We start from the raw sequence: 19,979 nt of genomic DNA, 5'->3' as shown, positions 1-19,979 counted from the left end.
GATCTCGATCTCTTGACCTCATGATTCGCCCACCTTGGCCTCCCAAAGTGCTGGGATTACAGGTGTGAGCCACTGTGGTTTTTTTGTTTGTTTTTTAGAAGGAGTCTCACCCTGTCGCCCAGGCTGACGTACAATGGCGTGATCTCGGCTTATTGCACTCTGCCTCCTGGGTTCAAGGGATTCTCGTGCCTCAGCCTCCCAAGTAGCTGGGATTACAGGCACACACCACCACGCCCAGCTAATTTTTGTATTTTTAGTAGAGACAGGGTTTCACTATGTTGGCCAGGCTGGTCTCGAACTCCTGACCTAAGGTAATCCACCCACCTCAGCCTCCCAAAGTGCTAGGATTACGGGCGTGAGCCACCACACCTGGCCAAAAGGGGTTTTCTTATAAAGCAAATACAATATTTTTGCTGTGAAAGGAAGATGTTCCAAACTGAAGAGATTAAGCTGAATTTATACTATGCCTACAAAAGGTATAGATGTATACATGCCTTAATTGCTTTTTACTTAAAAACACTTATAGTTGACTAGAAATTATCCCTTTAAAAAAATTTTTTTTTCTTTTTTTAACAGAGATGAGATCTCATGATGTTGACCAGGCTGATCTCTAACTACTGGCCTCAAGCAATCCTCCCATCTCGGCCTCCCAAAGTGCTAGGATTACAAGCAAGACCCACCTCGCCCAGCCTAGAATACATCCCTTTTAAAGAAAAACATCTATGAAATTATAGATGGCTAGAAACAGAGTACCTGGTGAGACACTGTGGGTGAAAAGCATAGTGAAAAAGAATCTATTGTATATTGGGCCCCAGGTTTTATATATACAAACAGGTAAATAAACAAAATACTCAACTAATATTTTCCTTCTATGATATACAAAAGGTTGTATATCAAGTCAGTCATTTTTCTAAAAATTCTGGCTCTTCTATTGTATGTGCATTATTAGGCATGCTCAAAAGGCAGCATTTTAATTTTGCAACAGATCCAAACTTATACATCCCAATGACTGGTGTCCTTCCCTTTAGCTAGTAGCTCTGTAAATCTACATCCTAATTATGATATTGTTCAAAGAAGTTTTGAAACTCCTAACTCGAATCTACCCTCAGAGGTTTTAAGATAATGTTTTAATCCAAATCCTAACTCGAATCTACCCTCAGAGTTTGTAAAATATTGTTTTCATTCAAGTGAGGTCTGACTACAATGGTTACAATTTGTGTAATTTGGAAACTGACCTAAATAATATAAGAGTTCCAAACATATTTAAGAACCATCAACTGCAGTAGTGGGAAAATCTAAAAGCAGCACTACTGGAAAAAGTTTTCCAAGATGAGGATATTATGTAAATATCTAATTCCAGCCTATATGCCCAGCACTTGCTTTTTTTTTTTTTTTTTTCCTATAGACAGAATCTTGCTCTGTCACCCAGGCTGGAGTGCAGTGGTACGATTATAGCTCACTGCAGCTTCGATCACCTGGGCTCAAGTAATCCTCCGCCTCAGCATCATGAGTAGATGGGAGTACAGGCACGTGCCACCAGGCCCAGCCACTTTTAAAAAATTTTTTTACTCAAAGCCCTTAATTTTTCTTGGAATCTTTAATCTTCCAAGACCTTCCTGCAATGATGTTAGTTCAGTTCAGCCCATGTTGGAATAATATGGGGACTTCCCACTCCGCTCTTTAATCCCCTTTTGTGAAAATCTACATTTAAAACTACCCATTTGGATATAGGTTTAGAATGCTTTGCAGTTTCAAAAGGCTTTCATATGTATACTTCATTTTATACCTCCCTTCACCCCATGAAGAAGGTAGTATTATTTCCTTATTACAAGTGAGTAAATGAGATTCAAAAAGGTAGAACATGGCATGGTGGCTCACACCTATAATCCCAGCACTTTGGGAGGCCGAGGCAAGTGGATCACTTGGGCTCAGGAGTTCGAAACCAGATTGTGCAACATGGCAAAACCCCGTCTCCACCAAAAAAAAAAAAAAAAAAAAAATAGCTAGGCATTGTGGCACATGCCTGTAATCCCAGACACTCAGGAGGCTGAGGTGAGAGGATCACTTGAACCTGGGAGGCAAAGGTTGCAGTGAGCTGAGATGGCACCACTGCACCAGCATGGGTGACAGAGTGAGACCCTGTCTCAAAAAAATTAAAGTAGAACAACTTAGTTGTACATGGTTACAAGAAAATTTAATAGAAATAAATTTAAGAAATAAATTTAAATTTAAAATTTAAAGGATAAATTTAAATTTAATAAATTGAGTTCCTTAATTATATTTTAAGACAAATTTTACTTTTTTCTCATTACAATGGACAATAGGTACCACTTCTACCTACAAGAATTATAAACATAGGCCAGGCATGGTGGCTCACACCTGTAATCCTAACACTTTGGGAGACAGAGGCAGGAGGATCACTTGAGCCCACAAGTTTGACACCAGCCTGGTGAGGGAGACTGAGAAGTCGGCACTATGAGGAAATGAAGCCATGTACCCTGAAAAGTGTAAATTTGGAAGAAAGCTGGATGACCATCTTGAAATGCTTGAAAGGATATTGTACAGGTAGTACTAAATTATGACCCCTTTTCACTAAGAAAACAATGGGTCACTCAGGAAGCACTAAAAATGCAGTTCTACTAAGCAGAAAAATGCAGGGTGCCCTGGGTCAGCATGCCAGCCAAGTTCTATACTGCAGGACAAGTCCAAAGCTCCTCCTTTAAAAAGGCTCCTGCAGGCAACATGCCTGCACACTAACGTGCAGAAAGGGACTGTACTACTCAAAACCACCAAGGAAGTGGCAGAGGTAAGTCAACATCTAATCCTGCCACTCTGTGTGGCAAAGAACGCTGGGAGCAAATTACTTCTGCTGCTCCTTGAAGGCTGCAGCCAGTGTCACCTGGATGGTGTAAAGGAAACAAGAGACAGGAACAGAGCCCCTCGTCTCACCTCTGGGCTACCATACAGAAAAGCAGGTAACTGGGGAAGGACAGATTTGTGCATGGAAACAGACTAATACTGTGGATAACTCGGTATTGGTATTATTAAAGCTTTTTTTTTTTTTTTAAGTAGAGTGCTTTAAAAGCCATATTAGAGAAAAAAAGACATTCGAAACTATTACCAAGGAATATCGTACAATCTTTCCACATAGGCTTTTTAAGTAGCAAACAATACTTCTAGGATAACTAGATGGTCTGATGAGTTCTTTTAATGCTGGAATTCTATGAAGACTTTTCAATGTATGTTTTCTAATTTAAATGATTAAATTTTAAATCATTTAACCCTGCCACTCTATGTGGCAAAGAACACTGGGAGCAAATTACTTCTGCTGCTCTTTGAAGGCTGTGCCAGCGTCACCTGGATAGCGCAAAGGAAACAAGAGAAAGGAACAGAGCCCCTCTTCTGGCCTCTGGGCTACCATACAGAAAAGCAGGTAACTGGGGAAGGACAGACTTGTGCGTGGAAACAGGCTAATGCTATGGATTACTCAGTATTGGTATTGTTAAAGCCTTTTTTTTTTTTTTTTTTTTAAGTAGAGTGTTTTAAAGGCCCTATTAGAGAAAAAAAGACATTGGAAACTATTACCAAGGAATATGGTACAATCTTTCCACATAGGCTTTTTAAGTAGCAAACAATACTTCTAGGATAACTAGATGGTCTGATGAGTTCTTATAATGCCGGACTTCTATGAAGACTTTTCAATATATGTTTTCTAATTTAAATGATTAAATTTTAACATTGCTACTCAGTTAAAGGCAATAATATGAACATCAAGGATCAGATCACACAGTACCTGATTATTAGTGATTACTTTCAAGCAGGAGAATTGAGGATTGTTGTTTTGGAGGGATTTTCATAAAATAAATTAAAAACCTGAAGGGTATGGTGGCACTTGCCTATAGTCCCAGCTACTCCAGAGGCCAAAGCAGGGGATAGCTTGAGTCCAGGAGTTTGAGACCAGCCTAAGCAACATAGTGAGACCCCATTTCTACAAAAAATTTAAAAATTAGCTGGGTGTAGTGGTGCACGCCTGTAGTCCCAGCCACTCCAGAAGCTGAGGCAGGACGATCACTTGAGCCCAGGAGTTCAATCAAGGTTGCGGTGGGCTACGATCACGCCACTGCACTTCAGCGGAGGAGACAGAATGAGACTCTGTCTCAAAAAATACACAAATGAATAAATAATAAAAACCTTCCAAAATCTTGCCAGAATAATACCAACAAATAGTGAAACTTAAAATGTGACTAAATCGACTTTTCAAGTTCACAATGTGCCCATGGCTAATCAATACATATGCACAGTAGAAAGAAAATGAAGTCTAATAATGACCACTCTTGCCTAGACAGGGAACTAAGTGCCTGGGCACAGAAGGCAAAAAAATTTGGGAAAAGTAAGCAGAAGGAGCAGAGTCATATGTTGGGAAACTAGAATCCAATACAATTTATCAAAGAGTACTGAAACTTGGAATGTGACCAATTCCACTCAGGCAATAACCAAAGCAGGTCAGATGGGAGCCAAAATATTTTCCATGCTTGAGAAAATCAAGGCTTTTACAATATAAATGAATACTGGGCTGCTGTGGAAGGTTTGTTGGTCTTTGTTGCTTTGTTTTGCTTTCTTTTAACGGGGGTGGGGGGAGGTACCAGTCTCCTTTGAGAATCTGAAGAAAGCAAAGGATTCTCCTAAAAAAATGTACATAGTCACAAGATTTTGAGGAAAAATAAGGCATGTCCAACCCTCCGGAAATCCATTCAGAGTCAGGAACCCCTAATTTAAAAATAAGGGATAACTGCCAGGAAAGAAGCTCTAAACTGAAAACACAACACCTCCAGTAGAGTTAGGAATAGGAGGCGGGTGCTTGGCAGGTGAGTTTGAAGATACTTGTTGAGAGCATACGATATACCAGCATTGTCCAATAAAAATATAATGTGGACCACATATAAAATTTTAGTGGCCACATTATAAAGTAAAAACAGCAGAAATCTTAACATTTTATTAACCCCAAGTACTCAAAATATTACCTTTCCAACATTTAATCTATATAAAATGTATTAATCAAAAAGTTTTTTCAAAATCTGGCGTGTATTGTACACTTACAGCACATTTAGGGTGACCAACCTCCTGGTTTCCCTGGGACGGAGGGGCTAAAACATAGGACTTTCAATGCTAAAACAGACAATCGCAGCAAACCAGGACAACGGGCAATTCTATCATCTCAATTTGACGAGCCACAGGCACTACACAGCACTGAACAGCAAAGTCATCCATCATGCATGGTGCAAAGTGGAATATACACATTATTCAATTTATTCTTCATAACATGCCTAAGAGATGGATGCTGTCAGTTTCCAAACTGCAGAATAAAAGAAATAGAGGTTAAAGCTCTCACCCAAAGTCACACCAATAGGGCGAGGGTACTGGGCAATATAGTAGTAAGCCTGGGGCCTAAGAAATGTTATGAGTGAAGGAGCAGAGGTGAGAAGCTAGGAAAGTTCCAGAAAGGGGGACCAGCGAAAATGTGAGCAGTAAAGGCCCTTTACAAAGGGAAACAGAAGGATTAGGGGGAGAAGGAGAAGGGTGGCAGGGAGTATAGAAGAAAGGCACCCACAAATAGTGCAGTTTAGGAATGAAACAGGAAAAGTTAAAACTCACGGAGCAGAGAATGCCTCAGCGGACAAAAATGATGGGTGACAGAAAAGGGGAGGCGGATAGGAGTAAAGGGCAGTGGGGAGAAAGGTGAAAAGCGAAGGCAAGTGAAGGCAGAGATCACCGGGGAGAAAGAAAGGGCCTGGAAAGTTAAAAGCACTGGCCTAGGAGGCTGAAGACCGAGGGCGAGGAATTGCGGAGAGGGGGAAGAGAATTCAAATTAAATTATCCAGAACGGTAGGGAACTGCGTAGTTTCACCAGGTGTCAGGCACTACTTCATGAACGATCTCATTCATGGTCATGGGGCAGGTATCTGACATCCCCATTTTGCATGTGATAGCACCGGAGAGGCGGAACCGAGCCGCGAAGGCCGCCCCGAACCGAGTCTCGCGCTCAAGGCAGGCCGTGGCCTGGGCCCGGGTCCCCGGAGGAGGCTGCGCCGCCCGCCGCCGCCGCGGGGGCAGCCAGGCCTACCTGTGCAGCGGCGGCAGGTCCTGCGCGTCGCTGGCGGGGTCAGGCGTGTTGGGGATGACGCCCAGGATGGTGCTTTGCAGCGACGTGCCCTTCAGAAGGCGGCTCCGCACCAGCTGCAGGTTGCGGGCCGAGTCCACGCTGGTGCGCATGGTGGAGCCGGGCAGCAGGACGCCCTCGTGGGTGAGCAGCAGCGGGAGGCGACTGGGGATCTGGATGGGGCTCACTGATGACATGCTGGCAGCCTTTCGCACTGGGGGCTGTCAAAAAGAGCCAGACAGACAGCTGCCCCCGGCCTGCCCCGCAGTCACCAAACCTCAGACCCGCCTCCACGCCTCCGCTTCCGGCTACGCGCTACGGTCCGTCCCCGGGCCCAAAAGCCATGGCTTCGCGCTGCTCTCTAGGAGAGCCTCCCGGTAAGACTTGAGCGTCCTACCTATGCGGAAAGACGTACACTCAAGCGTGCAGCGACCTTCGCCTCACTTACAGAGTATATTTGGAAGGATGATCTTATTTGAATTGTATATACTTGAAGTGTTTTTAACGTTTTCTTCAATTTTTTACATATACTTGAATTTTTAACTTTTGATTCGAACTAATTATTTATTTATTTATTTATTTATTTATTTATTCTGAGACAGATTCTCGCTCTGTCGCGGAGGCTGGAGTGCAATGGCGCGATACCCGCGGCTTGCAGCCTCTGCCTCCCGGGTTCAAGCGATTCTCCTGCCTCAGCCTCCCGAGTAGCTGGGATTACAGATGCCCGCCACCACACCCAGCTAATTGTTGTATTTTTAGTAGGGAGGGGATTTCACCATGTTGGCCAGGCTGGTCTTTAACTCCTGACCTCAAGCGATCCGTCCACCTCGGCCTCCCAAAGTGCTGGGATTACAGGCATGAGCCAACGTGCCCGGCCCGAATTGATTTTAGATGTACAAAACTACAGCAGAGTTCCTATATACCTTTCACCCAGTTTCGTCTGTTATCATCTTACATAATCATAGTTCAATGATCAAACCCAGGAAATTAACATTATTATCGTTTAACCTATAGGCCTTACCCAAATTTTGCCAGTTTTCCCACTAATGTCCTTCATTGGATCTGGTCCAGGATCCAATATCCAGGATCCTGTTGTGAAATCTCCTAGGTGTTTTGTTATGAAATCTCCTAGGTGTTCTCTAATCTGTGGCAAGTCCTCAATTTTTTTTTTTTTTTTTTTTTTTTTTTTGAGACGGAGTCTGGCTCTGTCACCCAGGCTGGAGTGTAGTGGCTAGGTCTCGGCTCACTGCAAGCTCCGCCTCCCGGGTTCATGCCATTCTCCTGCTTCAGCCTCCCGAGTAGCTGGGGACTACAGGCTCCCGCAACCACGCCCGGCTAATTTCTTGTATTTTTAGTAGAGACGGGGTTTCGCCATGTTAGCCAGGATGGTCTCAATCTCCTGACCTCGTGATCTGCCCGCCTTGGCCTCCCAAAAGTGCTGGGATTACAGGCCTGAGCCACTGCGCCCGTCCAATTTTTTTTTCTTTTACAACCTTGATACTTTTATTTTTTTTTCTGTTTTTAATTTAATTTTATTTTTTATTATAGTTTAAGTTCTAGGGTACATGTGCACAACGTACAGGTTTGTTACATATGTATACGTGTGCCATGTTGGTTTGCTGCACCCACTAACTCGTCATTTACATTAGGTATATCTCCTAATGGTATCCCTTCCCCCCCACTCCCCACCACCCAACGACAGGCCCCTGAGTGTGATGTTCCCCACCCTGTGTCCAAGTGTTCTCATTGTTCAGTTGCCACCTATGAGTGAGAACTTGCAGTGTTTTGTTTTCGGTCTTTGCGATAGTTTGCTCAGAATGATGGTTTCCAGCATCATCCATGTCCCTACAAAGGACATGAACTCATCCTTTTTTATGGCTGCATAGTATTCCATGGTGTATATGTGCCACATTTTCTTAATCCAGTCTATCATTGATGGACATTTGGGTTGGTTCCAAGTCTTTGCTATTGCGAATAGTGCCGCAGTAAACATACGTGTGTGTGTGTCTTTATAGCAGCATGATTTATAATCCTTTGGGTATATACCCAGCAATGGGATGGCTGGGTCAAATGGTGTTTCTAGTTCAAGATCCTTGAGGAATCGCCACACTGTCTTCCACAATGGTTGAACTAGTTTACAGTCCCACCAACAGTGTAAAAGTGTTCCTATTTCTCCACATCCTCTCCAGCACCTGTTGTTTCCTGACTTTTTAATGATCACCATTCTAACTGGTGTGAGACGGTATCTCATTGTGGTTTTGATTTGCATTTCTCTGATGGCCACTGATGATGAGCATTTTTTCATGTGTCTGTTGGCTGCATAAGTGTCTTCTTTTGAGAAGTGTCTGTTCATATCCTTTGCCCACTTTTAGATGGGGTTGTTTGATTTTTTCTTGTAAATTTGTTTAAGTTCTTTGTAGATTCTGGATATTAGCCCTTTGTCAGATGGGTAGATTGTAAAAATTTTCTTCCATTCTGTAGGTTGCCTGTTCACTCTGATGGTGGTTTATTTTGCTGTGCAGAAGCTCTTTAGTTTAATTAGATCCCATTTGTCAATTTTGGCCTTTGTTGCCATTGCTTTTGGTGTTTTAGTCATGAAGTCCTTGCCCATGCTTATGTCCTGAATGATATTGCCTAGGTTTTCTTCTAGGAATTTTATGGTTTTAGGTCTAACATTTAAGTCTTTAATCCATCTTGAATTAATTTTTGTATAAGGTATAAGGAAGGGATCCAGTTTCAGCTTTCTACATATGGCTAGCCAGTTTTCCCAGCACCATTTATTAAATAGGGAATCCTTTCCCCATTTCTTGTTTTTGTCAGGTTTGTCAGAGATCAGATGGTTGTAGATGTGTGGTATTATTTCTGAGGGCTCTGTTCTGTTCCATTGGTCTATATCTCTGTTTTGGTACCAGTACCATGCTGTTTTGGTTACCGTAGCCTTGTAGTATAGTTTGAAGTCAGGTAGCATGTTGCCTCCAGCTTTGTTCTTTTGGCTTACAGTTGTCTTGGCAATGCCGGCTCTTTTTTGGTTCTATATGAGCTTTAAAGTAGTTTTTTCCAATTCTGTGAAGAAAGTCGTTGGTAGCTTGATGGGATGGCATTGAATCTATAAATTACCTTGGGCAGTATAGCCATTTTCACGATATTGATTCTTCCTATCCATGAGCATGGAATGTTCTTCCATTTGTTTGTGTCCTCTTTTATTTCGTTGAGCAGTGGGAAAACCTTGATACTTTTGAAGGTTATCAGTCAGTTATTTTGTAGAAGTTCATTCAATTGGAGTTTATCTACTGTTTCTCACGATTAGATCAATGATATGCATTTTGGGACCAAATACCATGAAAGAGATGTTGTGGGCTGGACGCAGTGGCTCACACCTGCAATCCCAGCACTTTGGGAGGCCGAGATGGGTGGATCATCTGAGGTCAGGAGTTCGAGACCAGACTGGCTAACATGGTGAAATCCCGTTTCTATTTAAAAATACAGAAAATTAGCCAGGTGTGGTGGTGCGTGCCTGTAATCCCAGCTACTTGGGAGGCTGAGGCAGGATAATTGCTTAAACCCAGGAGGCAGAGGTTGCAGTGAGCTGAGATCAGGCCATTGCACTCTGGCTTGGGCAACAAGAGAGAAACTCTGTCTCAAAAAATAAAAAAAAAGTGATGTTGTGGCCATGTGATATATGATGGTGAAATGTCTTATTAATGACGATTTGAATCTTGACTACTTGGTGAAGGTGGTATCTGCCAGATTTTTTCACTGTAAGTTACTATTTTTCTCTTTGTAATTAGTAAGTATTATGTAAGGAGATAATTTCATATTTATTTATTTATTTATTTATTTTTCCTTCAACTTTTATTAGGTTGGTGCAAAAGTAATGGCAAGAAACCGCAATTACTTTTGCACCAACCTAATATTTTAAGTTCTGGGGTACATGTGCAGATGTGCAGGTTTGTTACATAGGTAAACATGTGCCGTGGTGGTTTGCTGCACAGATCAACCCATAATCTAGGTATTAAGCCCAGCATCCATTAGCTATTCTTCCTAATGCTCTGTCTCCCCCTACCCCTGCCCCCATCAGGCCAGGTTGTGTTGTTCCCCTGCCATGTGACCATGTGTTCTCATCCTTCAGCTTCCACTTATAAGTGAGAACATGCAGTGTTTGGGTTTTTGATCCTGTGTTAGTTTGCTGAGGGTAACAGCTTCCAGCTCCATCCATGTCCCTGCAATGGACATAATCTCATTCCTTTTCATGGCTGCATAGTATTCCATGGTGTGCATGTACCATATTTTCTTTATCCAGTCTATTGTTGATGGGCATTTAGGTTGATTCCATGTCTTTGTTATTGTGACTAGTGCTGCAGTGAACATACGTGTGCATGTATCTTTAAAATAAAGTGATTTATATTCCTTTGGGTATGTACCCAGTAATGGGATTGCTGGGTCAAATGGTATTTCTGCCTCTAGATCTTTGAGGAATTGCCAGACTGTCTTCCGCAATGGTCAAACTAATTTACACTCTCACCAACAGTGTAAAAGTATTCCTTTTTCTCTGCAACCTCGCCAGCATCTATTGTTTCTTGACTTTTTAATAATTGCCATTCTGACTGGTGTAAGATGGCATCTCACTGTGGTTTTGATTTGCATTTCTCTAATGATCAGTGATGTTGAGCTTTTTTTCATGTTTGTTGGCCACATGAATATCTTCTTTTGAAAAGTGTCTGTTCATGTCCTTTGCCCACTGTTTAATGGGGTTGTTTGTTTTTAAATTTGTTTGTAAATTTGTTTAAGTTCCTTCTAGACTCTGGATATTAGACCTTTGTCAGATTGCAAAATTTTTCTTCCATTCTGTAGGTTGTCTGTTCACTCTGCTGGTAGTTTCTTTTGCTGTGCAGAAGCTCTTTAGCTTAATTAGATCCCATTTGTCAATTTTTGTTTTTGTTGCAATTGCTTTTGTTGTTTTCATCATGAAATCTTGCCGGTGCCTATATCCTGAATGGTATTACCTAGATTTTTTTTTTTTTTTTTTGTGACACAGTGTCGCTCTGTTGCCTAGGCTAGAGTGCAGTGGCACGATCTCAGCTCACTGCAAGCTCCGCCTCCTGGGTTCACGCCATTCTCCTGCCTCAGCCTCCCGAGTAGCTAGGACTACAGGCACCTGCCACCACACCTGGCTAATTTTTTGTATTTTTGGTAGAGACGGGGTTTCACTGTGTTAGCCAGGATGGTCTTGATCTCCTGACCTCGTGATCCGCCCGCCTCAGCCTCCCAAAGTCCTGGGATTACAGGCGTGAGCCACCTCGCCCGGCCCTTCTAGAGTTTTTATAGTTTTGGGTTTTACATTTAATCCATCTTGAGTTAATTTTTGTATAAGGTGTAAGGAAGGGGTCCAGTTTCAATTTTCTGCATATGGCTAACCAGTTCTCCCAGCACTATTTATTAAATTGGGAATCCTTTCCCCTTTGCTTGTTTTTGTCAAGTTTGTTGAAGATCAGGTGGTTGTAGGTGTAATTTTACATTTATTATTTAGAATTCTACTGTAAGAAAGAGCTGTTCCATCTCCCCCATTTATTTACTTACTCAATTACTTTTTAATGTTAGTATGGTCTTACAGATATTTAGTTTTTATGGTTTTTTTTTTTTTTTTTTTTTTTTTAGACAGAGTCTCCTCTGTCGCCCAGGCTGGAGTGTAGTGGCGAGATCTCGGCTCACTGCAAGCTCTGCCTCCCAGGTTCATGCCATTCTTCTGCCTCAGCCTCCCGAGTAGCTGGGACTACAGGTTCCCGCCACCAAGCCTGGCTAATTTTTTGTATTTTTAGTAGAGACGGGGTTTCACCGTGTTAGCCAGGATGGTCTCGATCTCCTGACCTTGTGATCCACCTGCCTTGGCCTCCCAAAGTGCTGGGATTACAGGCGTGAGCCACCGCGCCCGGCCTAGTTTTTATGGATTCTAATCCGATAATATTATCTTTTTTTTGTTTTTTTTGCTTGAATTGTTTTGGATTTGACCATTTCTGCATGTTGAGATTTGACTTGGGTTTGGCCTTAGGTTGCAGGTGGAACATTTTCTCCAATGTGAAGTCCAGCAGTGCTTTCAGAATTCCAGAAGGAGTTGAAAGTCCATTCATATCAAGAGTTATTTGTTAAGGGACTTCTCAGTGCCAGGCCCTGAGCTAATTGCAGAAGGGTAGACAGGTCCCAAAACAAGGTCCTACTCTCAAGCATCTCTCAGCCAGGGGAACAGACCCATAGACATCTGAGTATGAGGTAGGGCAGACAGAACTGTGTGTTTATATGTGTGCAACAGATAAGGGAAAGAGAAATCAGGTTACTAGGTGCTGTGGGAGAGACACAAATATAGAAACTTAGAAGCTCCTGCCTAAAGCTCTTTGTCTGACAGGATCCCACCTTCTTTCATTCATTCACTGAACATCATTTTCACATTGCTTAATATTCATTTCAATAACCATTCACTAAAAATATTTTTTGAACACCTATGATGTGCTGGACACTATTCTAGGTAATGGGGAATACATCAGGGAATCAGACAGACAAGATTTCTGCTTTCATGAAGCTGACATTCTAGTGGGAAAAACAAACAATAAGCAAGGAAAGAAATAAGGAAGATATTTCTGGATAGTAATAAGCCTTTTAGATGGTCAGGGAAGGTCTCTGAAAAGATGACATTTGAACTGAGCCCTGCAGTATGAGAAAGCATAGATCAATGCAAAGATTATGGGGTGGGGGCCAAGGGCACTGTTGTAGGCAGAAAAAGCAGCACTTGCAAAGACCCTGTGGCTAGAATGAATTTAGGGTGTTTGAGGAACCTGTTCCTGGAATGTCTGAGCTTGGGACCTAGTGATTTCAGTTGCAATAAGGTGGGCAGAGTCAGATTATAGAGGGCTCTGTAGGCTCTGGTAAGGAGTTTGGGTCTTACTCTAAACCTGACGGAAGCCATGGGAGAGATCAAGTTGAGGAATAACATTATCTAGCTTATATTTTCAAAAGTTAATTTTGACTGCTATGTGGAGAATGGAATGTAAGGATTTAAGATCAAAAGCAGGGAGGCCAGTCAGGAGGTGGTTGCAGTTGTCCAGGCAAGAAGTGATGACTTAGACTAGGAGCAGTTGCTGTCAAGCTATGTTTGATTGTAGCTTCAAGAGAATATGCTGATGGATTGGACATGAAGATTTAAGGAAAAACAGTTGAGAAGGATTATCCTAGGTTGGGGCCTAAGCCACCAGGGCCTGGAGAGAGGTTGAGCCAGTAGCTGAAGATCCTGGCTATAATGAGGGTCTCATTCACTTCTCTGGATATGTACAATGTGCCCTACCCTGTGACAGATTCTGAGGGTGGTACAGAGATAAAGCATATGTGGCCCAGATTCCCAAGCGCTTACCTTTTCATCAAGGGTCTCTCCAAGGGTAAGAGAGGAGGGGCTGCATTCATTCAGGCTTCCAGAGTTTTAACAAAGAACTTCTAAAACCAGCTTACAAACTTTATGGTATATTTTTAAAACACTAATGTTTAATAATTTTAACCCACTTATGCCGGAGGTTGCAATTTTTTTGGATTTTTGCAATCAGACCTCGGTGATGACCTTGAGCAGTAGGATATAAATAACTTTCACATGCTTAGCATTCCCATAATGGAACACTAGGCATCAATGGCCTAATACATACATGTGCCCCAACAACCACAATAAACAATACTATATAAGTGTTCTGTTCACATAATAATGGCTGGATTTAGTTTTTAAAACACAAATTAATGCTGCTCTATAGAAGATGTGGTGTGGTGTGGGAATAGGCCCAAGTTTAACCTGCCTGCTTGATGAAAACCCTCTTTCAATCCTGTCACTGTATCTCTGTGATGGGATGTGTCAGCCTACTTTGGAGAACACCAAGAATTTAAATGTGAAGTCTTTTGTGACTGTGTGGCTTTCCTAGCTCCTTTTTTGACAGACTCTGCATGTACTTCATTCATTGATCCATTGAATATTTGTTATGCATATACTGTGTGCTGGGCACTCTTCTAGATCCAAGGACACATCTGTGAACATGACAGACAAGGTCGCTGGTTTCAAAGAGCTTACATTCAATGAGGTATGCAGAAAACAAATAAGCCAACAAGGAAAGAAATGGCAATTTCAGAATGTGATGAGTAAAGGAAGTAGATTAGGAAAATATGCAGAAGGTGGTATGGAGAGAGGGGATCTGGGAAGGTTACTCTGAGGAGGTGGCATTTGAGTAGAGTCCTGAATGTCAAGAATGAACCAGCTCTGCAAGGAAGTGGGAGGAGAATATTCTTGTCAGATATTAGGACTAATGCAAAGATCAAGGTGACAGGATCATCCTAGCTTCTAAAATTGAGGAGAAGGCCAGGTACTGAGATGTGGGGATTCTTCAGGCAACAAGATGCCCTCCTGAAGCTATTGGAACTAACAGAAGGAAATAAACCTAAGAGCAGAGAAAGTTAAATAGCACAGGGTGAGGTACAGGAGGAGTAAGATCTAATCACTTAAACTTCTTTAGGGCCCAGCTGGCAGGTGCTTCTGGCTCCTTGCCCTGGACACTTCCTTAGCCACTGATGTACCTTCTGGTCTTGGACACTAGACCCTGCTGCATAAGAACATGGAAATAAATCAGCTCCTCCAGAAAGCCCATGATACAGGTTACCCTGCTCCAGTGGCTCCCCTCCTGTTCACAGTCTGTTTCACCATACGCAAACAACCCACGTCCAAACCAAATTTGTCATCCTGACCTTTGCCTCTGGGGATTGGGAAAACACAGGGCTGGAAGCATCTGCTGTTTCCTCTCTATTTTATTCCCAGTCATGTCCTGGTTTCCATCCTGACTACAATGATGGTCTTACAGTAATTAGAGTGAATAAACTCCAGCTCCATTTTCTTCCGGAAAGAGAATTGGGAGTCCAGGGAACGCTTCCGGGACTGCCAAGGAAGGTTCTGGAGGGAATTCCCCTGGTCAGTCCAGGAAGTGGAGATGGGCCCCATGGAACTGGAAGGAGGCCCAAGCTAATGTGTGGCTGAGCTCGAGCTCGTTTGCTTGGGATGAGTGACTGATGTTCTGCAAACATAACTATTACAATGTTTGCATTTTCTTAATTTTCATTGGGTTTCATTTTCCGTGTCATTAGTTTCCTGGATGAATCTTGAATAGGAAAGAGTCACACTATGTGCTGGGCACTCTTCTAGATCCAAAGACACATTTGTGAACAAGACAGACAAGGTCCCTGGTTTCAAAGAGCTTACATTCTAATGAGGTATGCAGAAAACAAATAAGCCAACAAGGAAAGAAATGGCAATTTCAGAATGTGATGAGTAACCCTCATTGCATCTCTTTGCATCTCTAGTTGTGAAACCTTCGTTACCTCTCTTTGCAGGTGTATTTGAATAAACCAGGTTGGCAAATCATACTATAGCTGAAAGGTGAGAGAAAATCTAATTTCTTTACTTGGTCTTTATAAATCCGGTCTTCCTCATGATCCCCCACTTGCTGGTTAATGAGGGAAAAATAAATGTTTTGGCTTACCATTTTAAGATCTTGTTTGGGCCAATAATTTAAGTCATTTTATCAAATAATTCTCACTAAAGGCTCTGTCTAGGAGTTGTCACCTGGCAGAGAAAGAATCAGGAACCTGGGCACAGTGACCTCTGCTCCTAGCCTTTCCCAGGGGAGATCTTTTGTCTACTTGCTCACTGCCTGTCCTGCTGTCTTTGCAAGCCAGCTGGATCTTGGCTTGCACAGTAATGCTTTTTTGGCTCACTCACCTGGGGATGTTCTCTGAGTTGCTAGGCCTCCCCTGTCCCACTTCTGTTGGCAGCATAACCCCCTCCAAGATCTCTCCATGACTCTCAGCTGTTTGCAACCTGGGTTGTCCACTATGCCACTTCTGGGAAGCCCTTCACCCAGATTTTTAGCAACTTCTTGTTCCCATCTATACCACAGGGAAGCCAAGAAAGCTAACCACCAGGCACAGCCAGCCACAGCCCATAGAGCACTTAGAAGTGAATTGGAAAATGATGTGCCCAGCAAGACGAGGATTTAGGAAAAGGCAGCACTCTCGCAAGATGGATGCCACAGTGGTCGGCTGGTACCTGTTCATACTGCCTCATGACAATCATCGGTCAAATTTTCATGAACTTTGAGAGTGTAGCTGCTAAACACAAACATTATTAAAAATCAAATTATATAAACTTACAATTAAATAAATTACATCAAAAACAAAGATAATACTCAAAATGTATCATTTCCTACTTATTTTGCTAAGTTTTGCTGTTATTTATACTTCTGAGGTTACTTACATCTATTATATCTCTATGGTAGAAACAGTATATGATGATGCCGTGCTGCGCATCTCTTCCCAGCTCTGCATTCAGTGGAGTTATGTTGGTATCACATCATGAAATCGGCCATGATGGGTGTGTTTACACTACAGAAATAGGCAAAGGCTACATATCAGGGCTGGATTTATCATTTTGTTGATTGTCTAGTCTTAAGAAAGAAATGTAGGAAATGTTAATAATGCAGATTAAATGTACAAGTGTGTGGTGCCTGTAGCCATTACATTGTGAGTAGTAAAATAAAATAAGGGAATATTCTTTCAGCATTTGAAAACTATTCAGCAAAGTTACTCAGGTCATTGACAAATGAGGGAAGATTCAACCAACATATATCTCTGGTATTGCACTTTCCTCTTACTTGTTAACATAGAGCAAAATGTCAAGTAGCATTGGAACTATACTTAATCACCAATTGCAACCACAGGTTTGTTACAGATACAAACATTTATGAGCACAGCACTGAGGCAGCCCTTTGCAAGGATATGAGACTTGCACTCTGAAATTTGCTGCCTCCACCCCTTGCTCTATTCCCTTTACTGGGGATCTTTGTGTGTGAATAAATCATACAGCAATATACCGTGGCCCCATCCACAGGGCCTCATTCTAGGGAATCATGCCAGTTTTACTTTAATGCAGCTATATTCTAGGCTGGTTCATGGCAGCCAGTCTTCCTCCCAGAGCTGTAAAGAGTGTGTGTCACTCTCTCTTATCTAATACACCTCCTTCTCTCTCTTTTCTCTTTTCTATCATCCCTGAAGTGTCCACATTCTACCACTACATGGCAAGTAAGCCTATGGCCTGGTGCCCTGGCTGGGAAGCCTATCTTATATGGTCTGTAGGAAAATTCCAGCAACTGACTCTACCAGATCTGGTTGTGATTTGGTAAAAGGAAGTGGGATGGGAAGGAGTGGGACAAAGAAATCTAGAGTAACTTCTCACAAAGTAATGGGTTAGCTAGCAGTCTATTTGCTTGAAGTACAATCCAATATTTGAATGTTTGTTTTGTTTTGTTTTTTGAGATGGGGACTTGCTCTGTTGCCCAGGCTGGAGTACAGTGGCACAATCTCAGTTCATTGCAACTTCCACCTTCCAGGATCAAGTTATACTTCTGCCTCAGCCTCTTAAGTAGCTGAGACCACAAGCGTGCACCACTACGTCTAGCTAATTTTTTATATTTTTGGTAGAGACAGGGTTTCGCCATGTTGCCCAGGCTGGTCTCAAACTCCTGAGCTCAAGCAGTCCTCCCGCCTCAGCCTCCCAAAGTGCTAGAATTACAGGTGCATGCCATCATACCCAGCCTCAGTATTTGAATGGTAAAAGCTATATCTGAACACCAGGACCAACTACATAATTTGTGGGTAACAGTGCAAAATGAAAATGAAAATGAAAATGTGGGTCTTCTTGTTCAAATTTATTAAGAATTTCAGGATGGCAACAGAAAAGCATTCAACTGAGCCTGGGGCCCTTCTGAGTGTGAGGCCCTGGGGGGCACAGGCTGCACCCTCATGGCCCTGGCTCTGCTGCACATTTTCTCTTTCCATCTCTTCAGAATATTCCTAATTACTACCTTCTCTCCTGTCCCAGGCACATGAATATTCTGAGTCAAGCAGGGAGTGAGTCACATACTCAGAAAAACAAATATGAAAGGCATATTTTTTTTTTAAAAAAAGAACCCTGATTATTTAAGTCTCCTAACTTGTCCCCAGATTCCTTCTGGGGTCTGTGAAAACCAAGAGTGAAAGCAGGGAAAATGATGTTTCTTTCATTCACATATGCGTCCATTCATTCTTCATTTATTGAGCACTTGCTCTCCTCCCAGCACGTTCCAGGCCCAGGAAATTCAACAGCGAGGAAAGCAGACATGTCCCTGTGCTCATGAGGCTCTCTGTGTCGTGCATAAATGAAGTCTGAACAAATAATGATTCAAACAAATACACAGTTAAAGACTGGGATAAAGCAAGAAGACTGATTTTACGAACAGGGGTTTGATACATCAAAGGAGATTGCCCAGGATCAAGGGTGCGGTGTTGGGGGTGGGTTGGGGAAGGTGGTTAGAGAAGGTTTCACTAAGTGATTTGGGCCTGAGGCCTGAGAAGATGTTTAAAAAGAGGGATCAAGCACAGGCTAAGGAGAGGAAAGAGCAGGCACCCAAACCTCTGCATGGCCCCAAAAAGCTCCCTGCAGGGTAGTGCCCCCTCTTCTGGCTGCTCAAGGCGAGATCTAAGCTTCTTCTAACTCCTGCTGTCTTTTCATATTCTCTGATTCTAGGAAACGAAGAATTGGCAGGAACTGAAAATGACTAGGAAGAGGACATACTGGGTGCCCAACTCTTCTGGTGGCCTCGTGAATCGTGGCATCGACATAGGCGATGACATGGTTTCAGGACTTAGTTATGTAAGTAGATCTCTTAGCATCAGCACACCAGGAAACTGAGTTGGCAGAATATTCTCCATGGTCATAAATTACGTCAAACAATTTCTTCCCATACTTATTTACCCTTGAATTTTTTTTCTTTTCTCTTTTTGCTCTCTCTCTCTCTTTTTTTTTTTTTTTTTGACTCAGGGTCTGGCTTTGTCACCCAGGCTAGAGTACAGTGGCACAATCATAGCTCACTGACACCTCCTGGGTTCAAATGATCCTCCCACCTCAGCCTCCTGAGTAGCTGGGACTATAGGCACATACCACTACGCCCAGCTAATTTTTAAGTTTTTCACAGAAATGGGGGTCTCCCTATGTTGCCCAGGCTTGTCATGAACTCCTGGCCTCCATCCTCCTGTCTTGGCCTCCCAAAGCACTGGGATTACAAGCATGAGCCAGCCCACCCAGCTACTCTTGATTTTTTTCAAATAGACCTCAGGCTTCCACAATGAGATCAATTATAATCCGTCATCATGGCATACCTTCATGGTTTATGCATATCTCTATGCATAATATTGTATAGAGATTAGATTGTATCTATCTCTCTATCACCTATTACCTATTTATCTATGCATTTACTCATATTAATAATAATAATAATAATAATAAGCATCTACAAACCCATCACCAATACATCAGCTTGGACCTTGACAATCACACACAGCAATTGGTCTTCCCCCATGTCATTCCCCAACCCTTCCTACCTGATGTAACCACTATTCTGAATCTCTTTCTGTCAATCCTTGCTGTGCTTTTAAAAAGTATTATTTTATATAGAATATATTATTTATTCTATATGAAGTCCTAAAAATTACCTGTGCTTTTATTTTAGTTGTCGAAAGGGAAACATATAATATTTTAGGATTTGCTTTTTTACTTGTTGGTTTCTTTTTAGTAGATTTACCCTCAAAGAGTGACTTGGTCCCTCATTCTGCAGGTAACTAACTATGGCACCCTTTATTCCTGTCTAAATTGTTTACTGTCAGATAAAAATCCAAAGAGGTAGAGTGACTGGGCCAGACTCACTCAGCAAATGTGTGGCAG

At 42.3% G+C, this 19,979-nt stretch overlaps 2 protein-coding genes across 6 annotated transcripts in view; one reads left to right on the top strand and one right to left on the bottom strand.

Annotated features, from left to right (window-relative positions):
• LONP2 (lon peptidase 2, peroxisomal) overlaps nucleotides 1-6,485 on the bottom strand; it is a 115,076-nt gene extending 108,591 nt beyond the window's left edge. For 3 of the 5 annotated variants that reach the window (XM_024349824.2, XM_003315089.5, XM_009430752.5), the window contains exon 1: nucleotides 6,122-6,354. In XM_024349824.2, the coding sequence (XP_024205592.1) occupies nucleotides 6,122-6,354 (233 nt within the window). Of the gene's footprint in view, nucleotides 1-5,097 lie in introns of all 5 variants that reach the window. The other 2 variants (XM_520624.7, XM_016929800.4) reach the window with 2 other exon arrangements.
• The window catches only part of ABCC11 (ATP binding cassette subfamily C member 11), a 77,157-nt gene continuing 63,630 nt past the window's right edge, over nucleotides 6,453-19,979 (top strand). Inside the window, exons 1-2 of the mRNA XM_009430753.5 lie at nucleotides 6,453-6,534; nucleotides 18,786-18,911. Of these exons, the coding sequence (XP_009429028.2) occupies nucleotides 18,813-18,911 (99 nt within the window). The 5' untranslated portion in view covers nucleotides 6,453-6,534; nucleotides 18,786-18,812. The remainder of the gene's footprint in view (nucleotides 6,535-18,785; nucleotides 18,912-19,979) is intronic.

This window comes from Pan troglodytes, chromosome 18 (assembly GCF_028858775.2).
Source record: "Pan troglodytes isolate AG18354 chromosome 18, NHGRI_mPanTro3-v2.0_pri, whole genome shotgun sequence".
NCBI lineage: Eukaryota > Metazoa > Chordata > Mammalia > Primates > Hominidae > Pan > Pan troglodytes.
Note: the sequence above shows the minus strand (reverse complement) of the source record. Positions and strands in the feature narration are given on the sequence as shown.